Source organism: Suillus paluster (genome assembly GCF_016628075.1).
Source record: "Suillus paluster strain FC165 chromosome Unknown EDB91scaffold_2, whole genome shotgun sequence".
In the NCBI taxonomy this organism is placed as follows: domain Eukaryota; kingdom Fungi; phylum Basidiomycota; class Agaricomycetes; order Boletales; family Suillaceae; genus Suillus; species Suillus paluster.
Window position 1 is genome coordinate 376,774 of NW_024537562.1, and position 23,486 is coordinate 400,259.

General features: G+C 50.0%; 10 protein-coding genes and 1 non-coding gene across 11 annotated transcripts; 10 read left to right on the forward strand and 1 right to left on the reverse strand.

The window, feature by feature from the left end:
• Positions 1–241: 241 nt before the first annotated feature.
• Positions 242–1,241, forward strand: EDB91DRAFT_1233687 (uncharacterized protein; the record flags this gene model as incomplete). Its single annotated transcript, XM_041321124.1, has 3 exons — positions 242–772; positions 823–970; positions 1,033–1,241. 3 exons carry the CDS (start codon positions 242–244, stop codon positions 1,239–1,241), a joined length of 888 nt encoding a protein of 295 aa, XP_041183560.1.
• Positions 1,242–1,303: 62 nt separating this feature from the next.
• EDB91DRAFT_t12 lies at positions 1,304–1,388 on the forward strand. Its single transcript has one exon. It is a non-coding gene; the product is annotated as a tRNA-Phe (tRNA).
• A 618-nt stretch (positions 1,389–2,006) lies between these two features.
• Positions 2,007–3,219, forward strand: EDB91DRAFT_256278 (uncharacterized protein). Its single transcript, XM_041326618.1, has one exon. It carries the CDS (start codon positions 2,108–2,110, stop codon positions 3,023–3,025), a length of 918 nt encoding a protein of 305 aa, XP_041183561.1. The 5' UTR covers positions 2,007–2,107; the 3' UTR covers positions 3,026–3,219.
• Positions 3,220–3,221: 2 nt separating this feature from the next.
• EDB91DRAFT_1095857 (DNA-directed RNA polymerase II subunit RPB2) lies at positions 3,222–7,625 on the forward strand. The gene is made up of 9 exons (XM_041316966.1): positions 3,222–3,451; positions 3,504–4,021; positions 4,072–4,362; positions 4,414–4,923; positions 4,974–5,939; positions 5,985–7,189; positions 7,244–7,271; positions 7,321–7,410; positions 7,466–7,625. Exons 1-9 carry the CDS (start codon positions 3,442–3,444, stop codon positions 7,535–7,537), a joined length of 3,690 nt encoding a protein of 1,229 aa, XP_041183562.1. The 5' UTR covers positions 3,222–3,441; the 3' UTR covers positions 7,538–7,625.
• A 267-nt stretch (positions 7,626–7,892) lies between these two features.
• On the forward strand, positions 7,893–8,991 carry EDB91DRAFT_1342615 (DNA-binding protein; the record flags this gene model as incomplete). Its single annotated transcript, XM_041325756.1, has 7 exons — positions 7,893–7,920; positions 7,971–7,997; positions 8,055–8,218; positions 8,278–8,393; positions 8,445–8,554; positions 8,608–8,831; positions 8,887–8,991. The coding sequence occupies 7 exons, from the start codon at positions 7,893–7,895 to the stop codon at positions 8,989–8,991; spliced, it is 774 nt and encodes a 257-aa protein (XP_041183563.1).
• Positions 8,992–9,129: 138 nt separating this feature from the next.
• Positions 9,130–10,929, reverse strand: EDB91DRAFT_1242085 (uncharacterized protein; the record flags this gene model as incomplete). Its single annotated transcript, XM_041322152.1, has 8 exons — positions 9,130–9,189; positions 9,241–9,393; positions 9,448–9,750; positions 9,801–10,217; positions 10,262–10,349; positions 10,397–10,451; positions 10,497–10,632; positions 10,684–10,929. The coding sequence occupies 8 exons, from the start codon at positions 10,927–10,929 to the stop codon at positions 9,130–9,132; spliced, it is 1,458 nt and encodes a 485-aa protein (XP_041183564.1).
• Positions 10,930–11,048: 119 nt separating this feature from the next.
• EDB91DRAFT_1095880 (lung seven transmembrane receptor-domain-containing protein) lies at positions 11,049–13,538 on the forward strand. Its single transcript, XM_041316967.1, has 12 exons — positions 11,049–11,239; positions 11,297–11,406; positions 11,461–11,537; positions 11,587–11,651; positions 11,869–12,011; positions 12,061–12,153; positions 12,200–12,254; positions 12,301–12,363; positions 12,411–12,554; positions 12,605–12,733; positions 12,785–12,931; positions 12,988–13,538. The coding sequence occupies exons 1-12, from the start codon at positions 11,089–11,091 to the stop codon at positions 13,413–13,415; spliced, it is 1,605 nt and encodes a 534-aa protein (XP_041183565.1). The 5' UTR covers positions 11,049–11,088; the 3' UTR covers positions 13,416–13,538.
• A 145-nt stretch (positions 13,539–13,683) lies between these two features.
• Positions 13,684–16,794, forward strand: EDB91DRAFT_1233682 (glycosyltransferase family 8 protein; the record flags this gene model as incomplete). Its single annotated transcript, XM_041321123.1, has 7 exons — positions 13,684–13,933; positions 14,154–14,502; positions 14,562–15,008; positions 15,031–16,285; positions 16,314–16,460; positions 16,500–16,603; positions 16,665–16,794. 7 exons carry the CDS (start codon positions 13,684–13,686, stop codon positions 16,792–16,794), a joined length of 2,682 nt encoding a protein of 893 aa, XP_041183566.1.
• A 1,605-nt stretch (positions 16,795–18,399) lies between these two features.
• EDB91DRAFT_1042622 (uncharacterized protein) lies at positions 18,400–19,070 on the forward strand (the record flags this gene model as incomplete). The annotated part of the gene is made up of 2 exons (XM_041313010.1): positions 18,400–18,582; positions 18,636–19,070. 2 exons carry the CDS (start codon positions 18,400–18,402, stop codon positions 19,068–19,070), a joined length of 618 nt encoding a protein of 205 aa, XP_041183567.1.
• A 1,339-nt stretch (positions 19,071–20,409) lies between these two features.
• Positions 20,410–21,741, forward strand: EDB91DRAFT_256714 (uncharacterized protein). The gene is made up of 5 exons (XM_041326620.1): positions 20,410–20,992; positions 21,048–21,153; positions 21,203–21,282; positions 21,331–21,487; positions 21,541–21,741. The coding sequence occupies exons 1-5, from the start codon at positions 20,706–20,708 to the stop codon at positions 21,577–21,579; spliced, it is 669 nt and encodes a 222-aa protein (XP_041183568.1). The 5' UTR covers positions 20,410–20,705; the 3' UTR covers positions 21,580–21,741.
• A 27-nt stretch (positions 21,742–21,768) lies between these two features.
• On the forward strand, positions 21,769–23,031 carry EDB91DRAFT_256703 (uncharacterized protein). Its single transcript, XM_041326619.1, has 7 exons — positions 21,769–21,916; positions 21,971–22,034; positions 22,085–22,203; positions 22,260–22,400; positions 22,439–22,502; positions 22,561–22,927; positions 22,981–23,031. The coding sequence occupies exons 1-6, from the start codon at positions 21,903–21,905 to the stop codon at positions 22,729–22,731; spliced, it is 573 nt and encodes a 190-aa protein (XP_041183569.1). The 5' UTR covers positions 21,769–21,902; the 3' UTR covers positions 22,732–22,927; positions 22,981–23,031.
• The last annotated feature ends 455 nt before the right edge of the window (positions 23,032–23,486 follow it).

The window sequence follows — 23,486 nt, forward strand, 5'->3', positions numbered from 1 at the left end:
AGATCCTCAAGTACAGATTTCTCAGCCTCTGCCTACGCTCCCTGTCATTCAAGAACATCCGGTTGTAGCCATCCCCCAGACCGCTGAACCCGAGGCGCAGGCGTCCAGCTCCCGAAAACGTAAGTCCCAATCTCGGGCGCCTTCCGAAGGTCCGGGGAAATCTCGCAAAACGCGCGCTCCTTCCTTGCCCTATGATGCTAGCGCAGACCCCGGAGAAGATTTAGATCCGACCGCCGTGACCATGGCTACATTATGTGAAGATAACGGGTGGGGTCGTGTCAGTAGCAAAGCTGCTCAAATTGTCGATAATCACTTGGCCTGGAAAAAAACGAATCGAGAAAAGAGAGCGCGAATGAGAGCTACTATGGAGGCGAAAAAGTACGGTCGAAATGAGGACGACACTGCGCGACCCAGTCAAAGCAGCTCTACACCTGAACAAAGCACTGTAACAAGTGAGGTTGCAGAACCCAGTTCTGTACCCATGAACGGTGGCCAGCGCGAAGGCGCGGTCAGAGATGCGAGTGGTAGCGGATTTGACTATTCAGAAGACGTTGCTACTAGTCGATACAACGTCCAAATCCGTATTGGGCCCAATGGTGAAACCATTATCGACGAAGAGTCCCTGTTTGTGGATAGGAATACTGGCGATGATACAGCTGATTACACTCATGTCGAGGAGTCGGACGTCACCAAATTTGTGAATTCTGGGACGTATGGGAGGCGTTTCCGAGGCACGCGGTGGAGTGCAGAAGAGACAGAGTTATTCTACGATGTAAGTGACGAGTTAAATGTAGGGGAAGATTATGCTTATGGCACCTGCAGGCGCTATCGCAATTTGGGGAGAACTACGAGTTAATATCGTATGTGTTACCTGGTCGCGACCGCAAGTCATGCAAGAACAAGTTCAAAGCGGAGGACAAGAAGAACCCAGCACGAATCAATTACTGCCTGAACAATCGTCAGCCTTATGGTAAGTCCCCAATGATTCATGGCGTAGGAAGCAAATCACGAAGATCCTTGCGCTGTGCCTAGATATGCAAACTTTGTCGCGAATGACGGGAAGGGACTTTAGTGGCCCAACCCCTGAGATCCGACCACCACCTGTTCTTACGCTCGCTGAAACGGAGGGGGATCCAGCAGCGGGAGGCGCGATTTCAAAGAAACGGAGCAAGACCCCTGTTCTAGAAGATGAGGAAGAGGAAGTTCTTGGTGATATATCCAGTGCTGATTTTGCAGAGTAGAACTATCAATGTCCTCGATGTCCCTACACCTGTTGTTGTTCGATGAAATAACTGCCTCGCAAGCCGGGATAGCTCAGCTGGGAGAGCAACAGACTGAAGCAAATCATCGGTTTCTGGAGGTCCCGTGTTCAATCCACGGTCCTGGCATTGTTTTGTTTTGTTTTTGATCATTTACACTCCGTGACGCGTGACTCCGTGGTGCCAGCTGGCACAACTTGCATACGCCCAATAACCCTGTACGCAAGTACTCAGGATGACTCGGTCAGTTCAGACTCTGATACCTTCAAGCCGAACTTGCTTTGTGAATTTAGGCCAATTACCTTCAACCAAGCCTGGTGATGCTTGGTCCTAGATCATTGGATCAAGCCACATTGCTGCAGGTGTGTGCTTAAGCCTTCCAATTTATAAATAATGACGACTTCATTCTGCATTGTCTGCCCAGGAACGACAAAGCCAAGGTCCTGCAGTGCGTTCCAGCTGGTCCATCATAACTGCATCGTGGATCCTTGAAGTGGCTCATTCAAACCTTTATGATGGTTTGGGCGTTCGGAAGGGCTGTTTCCTACATGCCTGGGATCCCAAGCCTCTCACGTCGAGTTTTCTGTTCACTTATCGTTTACCTGGTGCAGATTTCGTCTCGCCTCGTGCTCGCATTGCAGAATGACGACGGTCGAACGCTTCCAGGGACGCGTCCACAGCACCGTTAACCCACAGGCCACTTTCGATTGTGTGTGCTTTGCCACAATCATTTATAAAGTCCACCACCCAAAGCAAGCCAGGTTGCGATGGTTATAAAGGTCTTACATTTGGCGTGGTCATAAATCACTGCTCCTCGGTACTTCATCTTCATCCAGCACCCATACAATATGAAGCCTCGCAATTACGCCGATCCTTTTGCACCAGCCCATATGGGTGTCAAGCGATGCTTCTGCGGAAACCAGACGGTGGAAGATCACGACTTCTGCTTTTGCTCTCCGGAGTGCGCTCGTGCGGATGCCTTGCGCGCTCTGGGGGGAGACGACTGCCACTACCGGAAAGTCGTGCGGAAGGCGTATGTCAGCTCCGGCGCTCCCGAGCCTGCCATATACAGGCGCAAGTCAGAAAACCACCTTCGTCGACTTCCATTCGCGAAGCAGGCCATCCTTCCTAGTATCCCTCGTCTTCCCAAACCAGCGCATCAACACAACCAACCAACTATGGGCGGTCAGGATGACAGATGTGTCCGAAATGAAATGGTGTTCCCTACACTGGCTGAAGTGACGAGTGCCATTCTTGCTCGAAAGGCAAAACAAACAGGCGATCCCTCGACGAAACCTCCCCCAGTTACTGCTCAGATATCCCTTGATGCTCTTCCACTCACCCCTTCCCAGCAAACCAGACCAAGTTTTGGTCAGGGCGCTCGTAAACCACCTTTGGCGCAGTTACACAGTGCGCCACCGCAAACTATGCCACTCAATGTAAATAACAAGACTGTTACCCGCCGTAGGAGACAGGAATCAATCTTTCAGTCAATGGCCGAAGAATCGGGAACGGTGAATCATCGCACAAAAGAAAGTTCGATGTCTCCACGTCCTCAGCGTCAAGCCCTTCCGAATACGATCGTTGCAACCCCTCGTTCGGGGAACATTCACCGCTCGGCTTCGTTCGCAGATTGTCATAGCCCAGCGGAACGTAGCCGTCGTGCCCTAGAGGGGGGCGAATCTCTCATGCAATTATTCAATCAGCTGGAGGACGTCCGAGACTGGATCGAGAACTTCGATGGAACACCGGACTCGGATGCATAGTAGCATGATGCATGGTTGGATTAGATGTTGCCAGGGAATTTGGAGGATCTGACAGGCTGAGTCCTGATATGTGATTATGATACTGTATTTTTCAAGACTGTATTTGCTTCGGGCCCATTAGGCCACTTTAAATACATAAATCTCATCAGGTACACATCGAAGTAGCAAGTTAGCAATTATTTGTTCAGACGTCCACCTCTCATCGTATAACTGTCAACACAAGTCAACAAAGCTCGCTAACGCGTCTTGCTCGTCGACGTCGACGTCCAATTCAACGTTTTCCATCTCTCACTTGTTCTTCTGGTCTTGTAATTTACACACTGCACTAAAAGTTGATTTACCATTGGCTCCGACTCGTACGACCTGCGTCCGAAGTTCAGTAGTTCTCATTGCACACTCGTTTCTCTGTCTGAATCATGAGCCAAGGTATATTCACTTTTCCTTCATATCCTTGTCTTGGATGACATATACTCTCCAGAAATTGAGCCCTCAGAACTGCCGCATAATTATGACGACCCAAACTACGGCATAGAGGAAGATGAGGAAGAATTCGAAGAGATAACACAGGAAGATTGCTGGACCGTCATTTCCAGCTTTTTCGAGCAAAAAGGTCTTGTCAGGCAGCAATTGGACTCTTTCGATGAGTTCGTACAAAACACCATGCAAGAGCTCGTGGATGAGAATGCGGATCTTATCCTTGACCAGGCCGATCAACACACTGGCCATGACACGGACATGACGCGACGCTACGAGATCAAATTTGGCCAGATTTACCTGTCGAGACCTACTGTCACGGAAGCGGATGGATCTGTGGTTCCCGTGTTTCCCCAGGAGGCCCGTTTGCGGAACTTGACGTATTCAGCTCCGTTGTACATTGAGATGAAGAAGAGGGTCCTTCTTGGGCGCGAAGATCCTGATGGAGCACCAGGAGAGATTCTCTGGGAGGCAGAGCGACACGAGGCACCTGAGGATACCACGAAGGTCTGGATTGGCAAGGTGTGTTACATGTCAACGAAGGGTGTTTCATGACTTAGCCTGATGTGCAGGTTCCTATCATGCTCCGCTCGACGTTCTGTATACTTCGAGACTTGCAAGATCAGGACTTGTACGACTTGAACGAGTGTCCGTATGATTCGGGAGGTTACTTCATCATCAACGGCTCGGAGAAAGTCCTCATTGCCCAGGAGCGTATGGCGACCAACCACGTCTATGTCTTTGCCAAGGCACAGCCATCACCTATAAACTTTTTGGCGGAGATTCGAAGTGCCGTAGAGAAAGGTGGTAAGACTATCAGTCAATTCCAGGTCAAAATGTTCCACAGAAATCAGGAGCGATCGGTAAGCACAGTTCCATGCTACTGGGGTTCTGTATTCATTTCAGTTTCACAGTTGGGAAACGTCATGAAAGCCACTATCCCTTACATCCGAGTAGACATTCCAATCTGGGTCGTCTTCCGCGCTCTCGGTGTCATCTCCGACCGAGACATCCTCGAGCACATCTGCTATGACATGCAGGATGCCCAGATGCTTGAAATGCTCAAGCCATGTATCGATGACGGTTTTGTCATCCAAGATCGCGAGGTTGCTCTAGATTTCATCGGAAACCGTGGAACCACTACTGGTTTGTCACGAGAGCGGCGTATTCGCTACGCGCAGGAGATCTTGCAGAAGGAGATGCTTCCTCATGTCTCCATGTCGGAAGGCTCAGAATCAAAGAAGGCCTACTTCTTCGGATACATGATCCACAGACTACTGCTCGCCGCCCTTGAGCGGAGAGAGCTGGATGACCGTGATCATTTCGGGAAGAAACGTCTTGATTTGGCTGGTCCTCTGCTTGCTGGTCTATTCCGCATGTTGTTCAAGAAATTGACGAGGGATGTTTACCGTTATCTTCAGAAGGTACGTTATCTTGTGCGTTGCACGTTCGCCCTTGCTACACTATTTTGTAGTGTGTGGAGACACACAAGGAATTCAATCTCTCGCTAGCCGTCAAGCACCAGACGATTACCAATGGTCTCAAATATTCACTTGCTACCGGCAACTGGGGCGACCAAAAGAAGGCTATGTCGTCAAAGGCTGGTGTGTCTCAGGTGTTGAACAGGTACACTTACGCATCCACTCTCTCCCACTTGCGTCGGACCAATACCCCTCTCGGTCGTGAGGGCAAGATCGCCAAACCTCGTCAGCTACATAATTCGCACTGGGGAATGGTATGTCCTGCCGAAACACCAGAAGGGCAGGCTTGTGGTCTCGTCAAGAACCTGGCGCTCATGGCATGTATCTCCGTCGGTTCCTATTCTGCACCGGTCATCGAGTTCTTGGAAGAATGGGGTCTCGAGTCGCTGGAGGAGAATGCGCATTCATCAACGCCTTGTACGAAGGTGTTCGTCAATGGTGTCTGGATGGGTGTGCACCGTGATCCTGCTAATCTCGTGAAGACGATTAAGAAGCTGCGAAGAAAAGATGATATCAGTCCTGAAGTGTCCGTTGTTCGCGACATTCGTGAGCGGGAGCTGCGGTTGTACACGGACGCTGGTCGTGTCTGTCGACCACTGTTCATCGTCGAGAACCAGCAGCTCGCCCTCCAAAAGAAGCATATCAAGTGGTTGAACCAGGGTTACCGCGATGAGGACGGAGAGGAGTTTAAGTGGGAGCAGCTGGTGAAGAATGGAATTATTGAGTTGTTGGATGCCGAGGAGGAGGAGACCGTTATGATCTGTATGACTCCGGAAGACCTCGAGAACTCCAGGTTACAGTCTGCGGGTATCGATCCTCACCAGAATGATGCTGAATACGACCCGGCTGCACGGTTGAAGGCAGGGATCAACACGCATACTTGGACTCACTGTGAGATTCATCCAAGCATGATTCTTGGTGTCTGCGCCAGTATCATTCCTTTCCCTGACCACAACCAGGTGAGTGGTATGTTTTTTCTCTATATGAAAATTGACCGTGTGTAGTCTCCTCGTAATACCTATCAATCCGCTATGGGTAAACAAGCCATGGGCATCTACCTCACCAATTTCTTGGTTCGCATGGACACTATGGCCAATATCCTGTATTACCCTCAGAAGCCTCTCGCCACCACGCGGTCCATGGAGTATCTGAAATTCAGAGAGCTTCCTGCTGGTCAAAACGCCATTGTGGCCATTCTCTGTTACAGTGGCTACAACCAAGAAGATTCCGTCATCATGAACCAGAGTTCCGTCGACCGAGGTCTCTTCCGGAGTATATACTACCGCAGTTACATGGACCTGGAGAAGAAGAGTGGTGTACAGCAGCTGGAGGAGTTCGAGAAACCTACTCGTGATACAACGTTGCGGATGAAACATGGCACGTACGATAAAATCGAAGACGATGGCCTGATTGCTCCTGGTACTGGTGTCTCTGGGGAAGATATCATCATCGGCAAAACTGCCCCCATCCCCCCTGACAGTGAGGAACTTGGACAACGTACTCGGACACATACTAGACGAGACGTCTCAACTCCGCTGAAAAGCACAGAAAATGGTATCGTTGATCAAGTGTTGATCACGACCAATTCGGAGGGCCAGAAGTTCGTCAAAGTTCGTGTTCGGTCGACGCGTATTCCCCAGATTGGCGACAAGTTTGCGTCTCGCCACGGTCAGAAGGGAACTATCGGTATCACTTACCGACAGGAAGACATGCCCTTCACTGCCGAGGGGATTGTTCCTGATATTGTCATCAATCCTCATGCCATCCCATCGCGTATGACCATTGGTCACTTGGTCGAGTGTTTGCTCTCCAAGGTGGCGACGTTGATTGGTAATGAGGGTGACGCAACTCCCTTCACCGATCTCACGGTCGAGTCAGTATCGACCTTCCTGCGCCAGAAGGGCTACCAGTCCCGTGGTCTTGAAGTTATGTACCATGGCCATACAGGCAGGAAGCTCCAAGCGCAGGTTTACCTCGGCCCCACGTACTACCAGCGTCTCAAACACATGGTAGACGATAAGATCCATTCGCGCGCAAGAGGTCCCGTGCAGATCTTGACGCGACAGCCGGTGGAGGGTCGTAGTCGTGATGGTGGTCTCCGTTTCGGAGAGATGGAACGTGATTGTATGATTTCGCATGGTGTCGCTGGATTCTTGAAGGAGCGTTTGTTTGAGGCTAGTGATGCCTACCGTTTGCATGTTTGCGATATGTGAGTCGTTTGATTCGTTTGATTGTGTTATTTGGACTCACTTTGAATCTTCAGATGCGGTCTCACTGCAATCGCCAACCTCGTGAGTGCCTGCCATGTCATGAATTATCATCTACTAATATCGGTGACAGAAAAAACAAAGCTTCGAGTGTCGTGCATGCAAAAACAAGACGGCGTGTTCACAGTTGTACATTCCTTATGCTGCGAAACTGTTGTTCCAGGTTCGCTTTCACTCTGATTTGACGTTAGAATTGCGCTGATATCACTTTGATCCAGGAATTGCAAAGCATGAACATCGCAGCTCGCTTGTATACTGTCTCCACTGGTCGTGTCAGGGATGGAACATAATTAGCTATCGATCCCTGCATCACGAGAGAGCATTGTAGTCTTTACATTAATTGTTTGTTGGACAATGAAGCCGGAGTGTGAACCATGATTAGAACTTGAGTCATAACTCACTTTTCGTCAGGTCACTTAGGTGGTAGGTACGGAACACTGTGGTACGCGATCCACGTGATCGGTGGAAATGTGGTCGCGCGGGGCCGCGCGTACTTAACGCCGCGCTTGACTAACTACTTGCAACCAACCCCTGTATCCTCCAACACGAATCACAGTGTTCGCGTTCTAAGGATAGCATCAAGCTGATATATCAGGCCTTCGTGTTCCAAGACGCATCGTCAAAGTCTGGTCTCAAACACACGCCATGTCGGAGACGCCTCTCACCTGGAATCGTGAGTGTGAACCTCCGCGTTCCTCAGAAGTCCCTCACGAGATAGACTAGAAGCGGTGAAGGGGATAACGGAGTTTCGTGAGTTTGTTTGACCACGACTCCCATGACCGTCATCTAACCAGCGTTAACATTCAGTCGAAGTTGCCATCCATACTATCCTCTACGTCAGACAAATATACCCAGCAGACCTGTTTGTGCGACGGAAGAAGTACGACACCCCCGTCTTCCAGTCGCGTCATCCCGCATTAAATGAGTATATATCCGGCACCGTCAAGGCTGTTTCCGATGAACTTGTACTCGTGAGTTATTAACATGACCTTCACGTCTTCTCCTGCAGTAAAGTATCCGATAAATATAGGGTAATGTGGACAAGGTGGTAGTCGTTATCAAGGACAGGAACCAAGTCGCCCTCGAGCGCTTCGTCTTTTCAATCCAAAACATGATTGAGATCGAGTCCTACAACAAAGACACGAGGTGCGCTGCATCCTTCACTTGCGAAGGCAGGCAATGACGTCCGCCTACTAGTGTGCAGGACGCGATGTCCCCTGCGAAACTCGGCCAGTATTTTCGCTCATTTCTCATCAAACTGAATATGATCGAGTCCCAACTGGGGCTGCTCGAGCTTCCCAGCGGCGGTAAGCCTATCTCTTCGTCTCTGGTGATAGACTTCTTACCTGAGCTGGGGTAGAGGAGGCCTCATTTGCAATAGTTCTTGAACTTAAGGAAAATACAGTACCCTCAGCATCCAAGGATAACGTGAGGAATCCTAGTCAGATACTTATAACAGACTGTGGAGCTTTAGAAAAGGAACCCCCACCATGGGTACCTGCAGACCGTCAGCACACAACCTCCGGGGCATCTGAAGAAGCACAGTTGCACCTCCTTCGGGCAGTGGACACGGGCATCATCAGCGTGCGGAAGTTCCGTTGATGAAACTCGTGATCATCATTCACATTATGTACCACAGATCTCCCTTGCAGTCCAAGAATCCGAAGAAAAGCTTCAACGCACCAAGGACCCAGATGATTCCGCGTACGATATCAAAGGAAAAGGAAAGGCCAAAGCTATTTAACACTAGCTTCGCAGTTCACGTGCTTAATCATAATCTACTTTGAATTACTAGTAATACATTGTGAACGAAGTCCTTGCATGCGTGCGAGATGACAGCAAAATAGAAGATGAAAACATTAGATCAAATTAGTGCTGAACGCTAAACGTCCACCCGTATCCGTTGGATGATAGGTATAATCCGCTCCCATTCCTCCATTGCCTGGATAACTTATGAAACTCGAGGAATAGACTTATTGAAAGAACAACGTACCGATTGATAAAATTCAATTTCACCTTCCGCAAGGTTGCCCAGCATTTCTTTCATCTCCGCTTCCTTCGTATATTGGAATATAGTCTGCTCTCGTAAAGTCTCGTCACTGAACGCATCTGATGTCTCGTGCGCTGTTGTCACAGCGTCTTGCAGCTAACCCCAAGGTTGGAAAAACCGACAAGTAGGCACCACGACAAAGCCACGCACCTCCTTAATCTTAACATCCAACTTCCTCATCTTCTCCACTCGACTCCGATCATCGTCAGCACCCCTGAGTGCTTCCACTTTGTCCTTCAGGTACGCACTCAACCCTAGCCCGGTACTCCCTGCGTGCCCTGAAATAACGGCAGACAGCCGATCACGTTCCTGTGTTACACCAGAGAGGTAATCTGATAATTCCTCAAAATCAAGTTGCTTCTGGTCGCGAAGTTTCAGGACTGCACGATTGGCGTGGGAGTAGGTGAGCAGTGAATGGAGATGAACAAGGAAAGGGTCGGTGGTCGTTTGAGTCTGGAAAGAGGCGGTGAGTAGGTAACTTGGATACCATCGAAACATCATACCTTGTGCCTGAGCAATGCAGAGAATTCGAGTAGGGTATTTGAGAAGTGGTTCAATGGGTCTGTGATCCCTGACTCCAGAAAACCAAGTCCCTGCACGGCGACCGCTAGATCGTGATAGTCCGCTGTGAGATCTTCACCAGGGGCGAGATGGCCACCTCGTTCAGTCTCAGATACCCCCTTACACTGGGATAAATTAGGCTCACCATTTGTACGACCACGGGTGCGGTTCCAGAGGCGCTCGCAGATGACCAGCCCATCCTCGAATTTGTCGACAGACTCACGCATGTCGAGAAAGCGTTCGTCGGGCTTGCGGACGCGTGCAAACGCGTTGAGGAGGGTGTCTGAGATGTTATCGATGATTCCTGGTGTAGGTTCTGGCCCTGGAGGATGTGCGAGATGTTGGTGCATATGAACGTGCTGCAAGGTGTTAGGGGTGTTTGGACTGCGATGAAGAGACGTACCCATTCCGTGGACTCGAAGAACGCACGGACTAGGGTGCTGCGTTGTAGGGTTGGGTGTCGGGATATCCGTTCAAGGAAACGGTGGAGGCTGTCAAGGATGAGTCGCTGACGAGTCCGCACGCTGCATATACGTACTCTAGTCTGCGGCGCTCCATGAACTCCGGGCTGAAGCGATCGCCCGTAAGGTATTCTATGAATGGTCAGACCATAAACGAAATCCAAGGGAAACGCATACCTAGCCTGTGCTTGTCGGGGAGAGCAGGTACCACACATGCTGGGAAATCCTTTACGAGGTGGTCTCGCAGAAATACAAAGTCCTGGAATCGTCGACGAGAGGAAGGAGTAGGAATAGAAAATATTCGAAGGTTGGTCTGCAAATGCTTCAGAGACGGACACAAGAGTAGAGCTACATTACGACGCACCTTTGCCGAGACTAGGTAGGAGACGTATGCGTCCTTCGTTTCTGCGAGCTCCTTTACAGGATCCTTGACGGTAACAATGAGAAATCCCTCCCACTTTGGATCGTGCGGGCCCCGTTCATCCTCTGTCCCTGCCGTACTCTGCTTGAAGCCTGGGCCAGACGGTTGGACGGTGTGATCGGCGTCATAGGGTGCCGAAGGGGACTCCCAAGTGACACTGTCAAAGACGTCCTCGTCGTCACCGAGCATGATGAGATCAGTGATGAGCAGTGTTAACTTTCGACTTCGCCGCTGGTTGTATAGACCAGTGCTTCCCGGTTACCTACTAAGTTAGAGCGCAGTAATTGGAATTGGCGTGGACAAGACGAGAAGCCTTTGCAAAATAAACCAAAACAAACGCTTTCTGGTATGCGCCAAAATTCGAAGCTGCAGGCGATCGCGCTGGGTGTCCTGGCGGCTTGCTCCCTTGCAGCAGGATATGAGGTTCCGTTCTCAGACTCGGATTATTCCCGGCAAGTATGTTCGGGAATGTGGGCTAGCCAGTCCACTTTCATCAACGGTGCGCAGCACCTTTACAAGCATTCGCCAATTTACTTACACGACTAACGTGTCATAGTCACGTTTGACGAAAGTTCTTCACAAGGTCAGGTAGCAATGGTTATTTATGAATGGAAGGATGTCGAGTATCTTGGTGTCACTACCTCCACAACGGATGATTCCTTACCCGTGAGTAACCCCTTACAACACGGTTTGCCGCCTCAGCAATAGTACTCTCAGCAGAAGACCTATGTGTGTACAACAGACGCAGTCAGAATCGGCCTCTGCGCATATGAAGATGTCGGAAAATTTATCTTCTCGTCTGATGACGGGACCTACCATTCCCCAAACAACATTCTGGACTGCCAGTGTTGCGCTTAACCAGACCAGCACCGCATCCTCTGATTCATCAGGGTTATGGGAAAGTCCTGAGGGTAACCCTACTCTAGCCTGCTGATAATTATACTTCGCCGTGGAGTTCACGAGAGCTTCACAGTCCTCGACAATCGAATGACACCCTAAACCCGAGCCCATACGGGACCATTGCGTATACACAACCCTATACAATATCAAGTCCGCAAGAAGGGCTATTATTGCGTAGGCAAGTCCGAGTTACCCTGTATCTCCTCCCTTGGCTTATTTCTATTACAGCCATCGTGCCTGTCACGGTAATGAATCCAACTGCCCGCCAGGCCCCTACAGATGTCCCGTCTCATCCAACATACAACGGCGTCGTTCTTTTCCAGAACACTTTTGATGGAAAACTTCCAGCTACCGACTATCCCAAAGTTAACGTGAGTTGAAAACGTAGTCCGTCATCATGTCTCTAATCACGACGACTAGTTTTACCTTGCCATGTTCTTTGCATATGCCATCGTAGGCTCTGTGTGGGCATGGCTCTGCTACAAACATGTTACGGAGCTATTGCCCATCCAGGTTCGTCATGTTCTATACATGTTGGTTGATCTAACGTGTATTTCAGTACTATCTCTCGAGCTTGATTGCGTTCCTTGTCATCGAAATGGTCGCAAACTGGGGTAGGACGTTTCGTCATGACATGACATCAGTGCTGACCATGCCTAGTATACTACCGATACCTTAACGCACATGGGAAGACCACGGCGTCCGTTGTCTTCCTCTTTGTTGGTACGGGCAATCAATGGAATGACTCTTCAGCTGCTCACCCTCTGTAGTTGCCATCCTGGACGCGGGACGCAATGCTCTTTCCTTCTTTATGCTCCTCGTCGTGTCCCTCGGGCTCAGTGTCGTCTGTGAATCTCTAGGGCCCACGATGCTCAAGTGTCAGATTCTTGCAGGGCTGCACTTTATCTTTGGAGGTATACTCAACTTTTTGTGGTATCAGAGGTGAAATGACCATTGTTATCAGTTCTCTATGCCGTGGGTATAGTCGAACTCGAACTCGAGTCGACGTCAGCATTGATACTCCTGATGTTCGTCATACCGCTGGCGTTCACGCTGAGTGGGTTTCTTATGTGGATCTTGTACTCGTTGAGCAGTTTGTCCGATCATTTCTTATCTTGGATGCCTTGTCATAAGTTTGTTTTAGGTACAATGACACATCTAAGTGTGCGCAAGCAAAGATACAAACTCAGGATGTTCAAACGCCTGCATTATATCCTCCTTGCCACGGTGGCTATTGTCGCCATATTTTTCGTTATCTCTTCGATGTCGTTCTCTGATAGGCTAGCTGAAGGTGCGTCATGATTCATGAACAAATTTACAATTCGTGTCAACATATCTGGTTTGTAGATTACGCAGCAAAATCATGGAGATACCGCTGGTGGCTGCTCGATGGTTACCTCGCACTCCTCTACTTTGTCTCCTTCTGGAGCATCGCGTACCTCTGGCGGCCATCAGAGCACAACCGCCGCCTCGCTATGTCCGACGAAATCGCACAAGAAGATGAAGATGCTGAGGATTATGACCTCGAGGCACTCCAACAACGTATCGTTGCCCGAGAGGATGACGAGATCACGCTCGTCAACTCACGGCGAGAACCTGAAGCCCTTGCGGAGGATCACGTCGTGTTTGAGATCGGCGATGAGGATATGGGAAGCGAGGATGAAGGTGAGACGACCGCAAAGAAGCGGCATGGGGAGCCCAGAGCATCCGGCGATAAACAGGACGGTGCGGACGAGGAGCGTCAGGGTCTTATGTACAAGGACCGAGACGAATAAACTCTCATAGAGCTTATTTTGCCGTGGACGCCTTACTTTCTCCTTGGTTTACTGTAGAATCCACAGTTCTTTGTTTTGCGTTGTAAACCCCCCGATCTATAAATAAATAGTTCTATTATGTAAGGTGGAGGCAAATTTGAAATTGAGGCGAGCTTGACAAACTACTGCACGATAACTAAATATTGGTATCTTTGTTTCTCTCCTCTAGTTCCACTAAGTTATACGTCTGGACGCGTCATTTGACGCGTTCGAAACGTTTAATTTCGCCATGTACACTCATTTTGCTTTCGTGACTCTGGTAACTTCAGATTCCTATCTACCAGGCGCACTCGTCATTTCAGGTGCTTTGAAGGATGTGCATCAGACTCAACCTTATGAGGTGGAGTATGACACGGTGTGCATGGTCACACCAGAAACACTTGACATCACTACCATCAAGTTGCTTAGGAAGGCGTACGATATTGTCATTGGTGTTGAGGTCATAGACCAATCTGATCCTGCGGGACTATCTCTACTGGGTGAGTCGTTGCTGCGTTGACTGGGTTGCTTCTGAATGCACCCGCTGAGAGCACGAAAGCTTCTCTCTGTCGGAATATCCTAATAGTTCCCAGGCCAGTTCCGGCATGGTGCCCCATATGTGGGGTATGAATGCATCGTGTCCAAGCTTATCATCCGCAACCCAGCTTCTCTGTGCACAGTGGAAATAGCTAGGCTAATAGCATGTTCATTTGATTACAGGACGCCCTGACCTTGATACGGTCTTAACAAAACTACACGTATTCCGCCTCACGCAGTACTCCAAGGTAATATTCCTTGATGCGGATGTTCTCCCATTACGCCCCTTGTCCCAACTGTTCCAACTTGACCACGAGTTTTCTGCGGTACCTGACGTAGGATGGCCCGATATATTCAACTCGGGTGTCATGGTACTTTCCCCTGGTGAAGATAAGTTCAAGGAGCTTCAAGACCTTCTAAAGACGAATGGAAGTTGGGATGGCGGTGATCAAGGTCTTTTGAATGAGTGGAGAGGAGGCAACTGGAATAGGCTTAGCTTCACTTACAACACGACTCCTACGGCTGCATATACGTTAGTAATATCATTCTTCTTTCGCTCGCATGGTTAATCACATACTTATTACGCGTTAGATATGCCCCTGCATACGAACGTTTCGGTTCCCAAATATCCGCGGTGCATTTCATCGGACCTAATAAGCCCTGGCATTCCATTCCTTATCGCGCCCCAGGATCCTCATCAGCTCAAGCATCATCTTCTCAGATGGAGCAACACTCTCAAGAATCAGAGTCAGCTATCAAGCAACCTCAGCAGGCTTACGACTATGGCTCGCTCGTCGATCGGTGGTACAGCGTTTATGACAAGCACTATCGGTCAAAACCCACCTCACCGGATCTCGCTGTTCCTGTCAGCAAATATGTCTCAGCATGGGAAGATGAGACGAATACTCGTGCAACGGTAGAGTCTGCGGGCGCATCAGGTGGAGCTCCACTTGGTCTCGACGTCTTACGTCGTTTGGCCCTTCAAGGCATGGGCGCAATGGGTTTCCTTTCAAGTGATCGATCAAGTGGAGAGGGCGAGTACAAGAGTATGCCCCTTGAGGGGCGCTTTCGACCTCATGAGACCGCGCCCCGCGAAGCAGAAGAAACCTGAGGAGCATGATCCTCCCCAGTCTGCAACTGAGCCTGCTGATTCAAACATCGGCGACACGGTCGCTGAACCCACCACTCCTGTTCAACAGATAGCGTCACTGTCATTGGATTCACCTATGAGATGGACTACATTGCCAACTCCAAACAGCGACGAGGTGCCTTCTGCACCGCAAGTGCGTCTGTTATCTCTCCCTCCGACACCACTCCATTATGTCACCCCACCCTTCAATGTCGTGCGCGGAAATCAACCAAAGTCACCCCTTTCGTTGCAAGAACGAAGGATCGGGCTATCACGCCCTACTTCCCCACCCCTTCTCTCATGGAATGCCGCGGTCGAAGCGCCACCCAAAACCATTTCTACTCCCTCCCCACTCCCGAGTAACTATTTCCCAAATATCTGGAATGATTCTCCCAGCAGAAGCAGAAATTCTGCAATATCGCCATCAAGGTCGTCCTCGAGTATGTCCTCTGAGACAGATGCAACGAGCACGGAGATTAGCCCGGTCCAGGCAGACCCTTCACCTCAAACACTCTTCAGTCCACCACCTGTACCGGAGATTCCTCAGATGCTTCTCCAGCTGGGGCACTACCGCAATGTCACTGGGCCTGCCGCTGAGGGTGGCACTGCGCCACCCACTCCTGATCGCGCCAAGGTCAAGCGCGTCTTCCCTTGGGAGGAACGCCCTCGTGCTACTCCTGCACGTGTGTTCCCAGAAGGCGAAACCCGTCCACCAGGGTCAATATTCTTGCAGTCCCCGCCTCGTTCTGCTGCGCTTCCATCGACTCCTGAGCGCAAGATGAGCAGGGAGTTTGGGGCACACCAGCCGATGCCTTCGCCGTTAGCGGGTTTCCCATCATTGACATCTGGGAACATGTGGGATGCTGTTCCTGGCATCCAAAAGTTTGGTTCGAAGTTTGCGCGCCCTCCAGGGCCTACTCCCCTAGCATCCGCATTCGAGAACCCAAAGAAACCCTGGGAGGAGAAGTCAGAAGCCAGCAGTCACGATGGTGACGTAGAGGATGAGGTGGACTCCGATAGAGACGAAGGCAGACAGACAGTGACAAAGGTACGATCTCGCAGTTCTAGCATCGCAACCGCGAGGAAGAAATACCAATCATTTGGAGTGCAGACGGATGCGAGGGAAATGCGCAGCCAGAGTGTGCAGGTTACCACGGAGGATGCCGTTGCAAGGCGGCCATTGAGGGTGCGCACGGCAGAGCGGATCGATGAAGAAGCAGTGGCACCCTTCAGCAAGTCTCAGGGTGCTGCCGCCCGTGATGGATGTTGCCGCGGGTGCTGAGTCGAGCGGCTTGTTGTCCCCTGTTATTCCGCAGGTGTCAACGCCGCGATCCCCCACTCCTCCTCCAGCGGAGGTCATGGTTGGAATAATTCCTTCAGCTATGATAGGTTCTCCGGAGACCCTTTCGCCTCCCCAGACGGGACACCCTGGCGAAACAACCCCGAGAGCAGGAAGGGGTAGAACGCCGAGTCCACCATCAGTCCCCCTCTCCACTGCTTTCCAGTGAATCTCCAACTTCATCTTCTCTAGGTCCTGTATCACCAGACGAAGGGCGGTCTCCTAGTACTCCACCCCGAGCATCCCGTGTTTGGGATCCTGCACGAGGCGTGGAACTCTTCAAACGTGGCTCGGAAGAGGTCCTTGCTCGATTCCTGAAGATCAGCTCACGAGAGGAGTCTTCACGCCGGATTTAACGAGTTTCAAGTATTACGTATCTGTTATGAGCTTCTCTTTCCATGCGTTGTTGATGACGGACAGATCTCTTTCTTTTTTTCTCCTCCTTGTGTACGATCATATGAAGTCTGCATACCCCGCAGCCAATATCGCAACGAACTTGATTTTCCATTATTCATCGTTCTCTAACCGCACTCTGTTCATACTCAGCATTCGCAACCCAAGGACCGCTTGGTCCCTATGACACAGTTTTCAAACTTCATACATTGCTCTAGACAGACTTATGATAGCTGCAAAATCTCGAGTCACACGAGCCCAGTAGCAAGAACCATTTTTTGATTGGTTGTTTCGTGACCTCCAGACCCTATGCCTCTACATTGCCGATGAGCCAACTGTCGAGAAGGATTTCAAAAAACATGGGTGCGTGCACCCATCTAGTCTCCATAGTAAGCGCCCTACGAAACATTATGCTGATGCTAGATCCGATGTGCTACACCCTTACACTCCGAAACAAAAATGCGCTTCCTGGCCATGGACAAATAAGATTACAGCAACGCTCCAGTCCGTGGCTTTTGTAACCAACACCAGTGGCGATGGGAGCAAAAGTTTGTACACCCACAAGCCTACCAAGAAAAGTGCACACTGTGAAGAACAGTGCAACCGGATGGTCGAACATGCCAAATCCAAGGTTTGTGGAGTCGGTTGGAGTTATTTTGATATCTGATCATCATGCAAAAAGCTTCTGAAGTCACCCAAGGTTGAGCCTTGCCTTTGTGATGTGATGGACTTTCGAGGAGGAAATGACTGAGTCAGCTGCTATCAACATCGCACCATCCTTGACTGATGCCTTACGCTCAGCCAAAAACATGTCGGGGTACACTGTCGCTAGCGCTACCCCTATTCAGGATCATTCCTCAGTGATGAATGTCCAACGATGATGGCGATAAGTACGCACCTAAGGACAGTCATTCCAAACAACGAGTGGCTGAATGGATAATCTGTAGCGTAGGGAAAAAATCCGTGACTCATTAGCCCCTCGTCGACACCGAAACTCGAGCTTCAGACCCAGGACGATTCAAAACGAAAAATGTCGCATCCGGTAGGTGCCCTTGCAAATGCGAGTAACCACGGTCAGAAGCAGAGCAAGGTGTAGTTCGGGGAATGGGTGTAATGGAGTGTCCACTGGAGCCGAACGTCATCACCAGCGCATCACCTTGTACTTGACGCGTGACGTCACCGCTATGGCCAGCTATGACGTCATGGAGGGTGCAGGTGTATAAGACAAGTGCGACAGCGACAGTTCAACAAGTTATCATAAGCAACCATGTCGAACATAGTCAAGACAGGATCCACGTTTAATGTCGAGGAGGCTCAGGGCGTCGAGTGAGCATTTGTTATACAGATTCCCAGCTGAGACATTGACAGTAGACTGGTAGGAGAGTTCAGGCATGAGACAACTGCCGCTTACGCGCAGGCCGAAGCACCTGACTCCCGTGTTGCACACGAAGTGGAGGAGAACGCAGAGCACGTTCAACAAGCAGCAAAGAAAGCAGCTCAGGTTGCGCAGGTAAGCATTCATGCATGCATTCCGGCGACAAATGGTTCTAGTAACTCAAATTTAGGGAATGGGGCCTGAACTGACAGGAGGGAATCATACTGCCTTTGATGTCCTCAAAAGTGAATTGTCTCAGAAGACGAACGCTGCAGCCTCAGAAGGGCAGAGGGATCTTCGTATGGCCAAGGATACTAGCGCGAGTTATCTAGATCAAGCAAAGACAATGGTGGAGAGTGTTGTCACTTCTGCTCAGGTGAGACCACTGGTTACATTGCCCCTATACCGGAATGAATGTCCGTTTCGTAGGAGTATCTTCACGGCAGCACAGATCCGCAAGCCACGGCTAACCAGCTCATAGGTTCTTCAACTGGAATAGCCACACCAGCACCCAGCAAGGCAGAAGGTGGAGTCATATCATCATTGCAGACGTCGGCATCATCTGCTGTTGGCACCGCTCAGCAATATCTTGCATCTGCACAAGCCGCCGCACAACCGCATATCGACCGCGCACAAACGAGTTTACAACCACAGGTCGATAAAGCACGTGAGACAGTAGAGGGTTACTTCGGGACGCACTCTAGCACCTTGCCTTCTGACGCGGTCACCCCGCCGATGGAATCGACGGCACGCCCCACCACTGACATGCCCTTGAATGGCGAAGATGTTGCAGGCACGCCATACGTATCTGCGACAACCACCCCTGGTGCAGATGAGAAAAAGCTGGAGTCAAATGTTGCGTAATAGTGTTCATGACTCACCTGAGGAACTGCGTATCCGTGGGCCTTTCTTTATTCCTATCAATGATTTTACCATCTATCGTCTTGAACACCAGTCCACTTTGTGACGAACACATGATTTGAAAGCCAGAAATAAGTCACTATTGGAAGATGAACGCGAACGTCTGGCAACCAAGCAAGCATTAATGCTCGAAATGCTATCCGAATTGCTGATTCATTTTCTCTGATATGATGAGTTTTACATGCGACAGGTGGCAGTCCCATTCGCAACGGAAGATGTCGTCTATGCTTTTATTCTCGGTGAAAATGTTGGATGGGCGACGTCGTCACACTGAGGACCACAGGACAAATGGTGAAAAATAGTAGGTGAATCAAAAGGACGACCAAGTGAACATCTGCAACTCGCCCAGCCCCTCTCCTGCAGGCAAAACATTTACAGGTCCAAAAAATACGCAATGGTTGGGACCTCGCTGGAAGTGTGAGGGGCGGGATTGCCGCCACCGCGCTAAGGAGACTCGTATAAAACGAGAGATGCATGGCGTTACCCTCGAATTCATCCAGAGTTGCCTTGATAACTACGCTGTGCACCATCGTAATGTCAGGATTCAACACTGGAGCCAACTCCTCATGGGACGACATCAAGGAGGACACCAACAGAGCAGCTGAAGAGCATGCAAAGTGCCGGCAATGCGGAGTGGAAGAAGTAGGAAGTGAGGATGGTGAAGGGCACCGATGCCACGTGCAACTTGGTAAACAGGTGCGTTGACATAGGCTATGGTGGCTGAAATAGGCAGCAGGACAAAGGATTCGATCTCAACACTGGTATTGATTCATGTGCGAGTCGTACTTCAATCCAAAGACATTCAACCCATTGAACCATGGGGGCAGGTTTCGTCATGAGCCACGCATCTACGTACAGCATGTGCTGCGATGAAAGGGAGATGAACGAACCAGGGGTTGGTTTGAGAAAACATCAGTAGCTAGTACGTTCCGGCAATTCAAAATTGAGTCCGGTGAGGGAGGGAATTCCTCTGACATTTGAATATTGAGGGGTCCTACCACCGCGTGAAACTGCATGCTTAGCTCTGCGAATAGTAAGTTCATTGCGTGGACATCATCCGAGTTTGTGCTGACGACCAACAGTCAAAGAGCCAAATAATTGCCGGAACCGAGTGACATCGATAGTTGAATTTCTGAGACCAATCGAAGGAAGATAGAGACAGACAATTACTTGAGTGGACTCAGCCACTGAGTTAGCGGAGCACATCGGAGGTGCCTTTTTGTGACATGAGCGCTTACACGCAGCTACAGCAGGTTATGGCGCTGCTAAGGTACAACCTGATCACTAATATTGCACCGAGCTACTTATGTGAAAGGCGAATGTCACTTTCTCTGGGGCACAGCCAAGCGACACTGGATCACACAGCTACCAATCAATCTCCATCGTCAGAAAACGACATTGGAAGGGGAAATTCTGCATGTACTTAGGTTCGGCCTGCGGCTCGGCGAAAAAAACTGTCTACCGCGCACAGCACCACGACATCGTAGTTGCCGCTAGTGAATCTGATTCTTACATTCGTGTATGAACCAGACAACACCCTGGCACCCTCGGCTAAGCCCCTAGCCAGGAGGTATATATATGGCGGCATGTATGTCTGCTTTCCAGGACACGATCGCGATGTCTCTTCTAATTCCACCCCTTCATGAAAGCACTCAGTATGCTATGCCCCACAGATTCAAAGTTGGCGCAAAAAAAACCAAGCCCCTTGTGCTGCCGGCTCAACTTATGGGACATCTCAAACTTCTAAATGCGTTCTTTGCGATGAGGCAAAGGGTAGAAGAAGGAGACGTCCACTTTCCAGATCTTGCGAGGCAAATGAGTCCAGAGAAACGCTGGGCATGGTTTGTGACATTGGCTGTCGAACGGTAGGTGATATACACGACTGTCCCCCCATACGAGTTTGACAACTTGACCCTCTAGTTTCGAACGCTGGTGTGGGGCCTATAACACCTATGAACGTCAAATCATATCACCTTCCACCAGTCGATGTTATCATGGTTTGGCACGCTTATCTTCTGAACCCTGGGTATGCAATTCTTGTCACCGTCTTGCTTCGACAAGACTAACCATCACAGTTGGTATGCCGAAGATACACATCGCATCCCACAATTGATGAAACTTTCTGTCCTTTAATGTATATATGGCAATGGATATCGTGCGTGAATAATTTGTTTTCATGAATTTGGTTTATTCTCCCTTTCAGTCAACCGTGGACATATTGGTATCAAATGATCCTGTTCTACAGCGCACCAGCTACTGGGAGACGAGCACATCGACACCGTATGATCCTTTCGACTCTGCCCAGGCCCTCACCCACAGAACGGTCGTGTGCCCTGGGTGTTCGGTGCCTCTCTCTGCCCGTGGGTTTTACACATTCATATTCAGCCACTTGGATGACTCAAAGGTATTTTAGCCTTTCTCGATGAAAGTGGGAGTGGCTACGCACAAATGAATTTCAAATTGGCCTGTACCTGCGGACACTCGATTACCAAAGACACTCTTGGCATTTACAAGTTTGCCAGGAATCTCCTCAGTTCTTCACCAAGAGAAAATTCTTCGCGTAAACTTGATTTATTTGTTCCAGATTCCTCGCAGCTAACATCTACATGATACAGAGGCAGCCTTTATCATGCAGAGGATACCTTCGACACAGTTCGTGCGGCTACAATTCGCATTCGTATTCTTAATATAGCACACTTTACGACCAACGTTGCGACTGAGATCTTGATCAAAGTGAAGGATAATGATCGCCTCCGGCAGTATCTCGCAACCCAGATGAAATCGCGCTTGTCAGTCGTGAACTTTCATCGCCCTGATGCATGCTGACGGCGAAGACCTTACAGAGCAAACAGGATCGCAACTGCATATACAGATGACCGATTGTTCTCAATCGATCTCGTTGGTGCTGTAGGGGAATTTCTTCATCTTCCTCACTGGCAGTAACAAACTTCATTTAGGTTCTTCGACAAGCCTCTTTCGTAAAGAAGATGGTGGACCTCGGATGGACTTCGCCAACATATTTCAGCTCGGACGCTCGCTCACAATTGCTCGTGAATTCAATTATGAAATATCATGGGTGAGCTGAACGGTAAAACACTTGAACCACATTACTCATTTTTTTTTACTCGCTAGGTTCATTGGACTAATGGCGTCTTCACCCCGTGAATTCTTCGTCCCCACGCTCGATATTGATCTTGTCTGGCACACACATCAGTTGAAGGGTACGAAATACCTGACTCACTGCCGCCGTTTGGTGGGACGTTATGTTGACCAGTAAGCTCATGTCAGACGGGCTGTCAAATTTTGAACAGCAACGATAAAGTTGAAGAGGGCAGGCTGTCTGATGCATTCGATTCGACTTCACGTGCATGGATCGTTAGTCTAACTTGCTGGCGTTTGCTGCGTGCCGCCTGACACAATTTCTCTACTTCAGGCTCGATATGGAGTCCCATATATGCAATGTGGATGCCCGCCACCCGAAGACACGATTGGCCAGAAACTGCGACGTATCTTCAGTACAACAGCTCTGCGAAAGAATGCGCGAGGTTCGAAAACAGCAGGTCGACTTGGATGGAAGAGCGGTAACACATCCCAGCGACCATAATGCTGTGCATGTAATGGGCAATGGTGCTTCACCGGCAGCATGCCCAAAAGCAAGACGAAGCCAAATAATTCGACTCACGAACAAGCCTTTCACCCTGTTGCACTGACAGGTGGCGTGAGCGCCTCCAACACTGGGTGGATGTGTTTCTGATTTACACCACACCGTCGACAAGTCGCACGGAGCCACTTGCGCAGTGGTATGTATCATCTCTTAGTTGCATGATGCACAGATAATGATCATATTTAAAAGGGAGCTGGGGTCTGTTCCACAACGAGCGCTGCTTGTGGATGGGTGTCTGAACCTTCGCCGTCATCTCTGCCCAAACCCGTCACACGACCTCGCCCTGCCAAAAAGACACTCCCACCTCGACCTAGACCTGTTACACAACCTCGCCCAGCCCCCAAAGTACCCGCCAAAAGACCCATCAAAACACACCGAGGTGCCAGTAGGGTTGATGGTGTCGGAGCCGGAAACTTTCCATTTGTTGTAATGATGATGGGTGCTGGTGTCACCGCCAGCACATGCGGAGCTCCTTCAGGCGGTGGTCCTAGCTGCAGTGGAGGCTGTGGTGGTGGAGGTGGAGGTGGCGGCGGCGGCGGCGGAGGCTGTGGTGGTGGTGGTGGCGGGGGAGGTTGTGGTGGAGGTGGTGGATGTTGAGAGTTCCACGGATACGCAGAAGGATACTATATGCTATCGTCCGACGGTTTAGGCTTGAAACGTTGGACATCCTAATATCAGCTGACAGGAGTAACTCA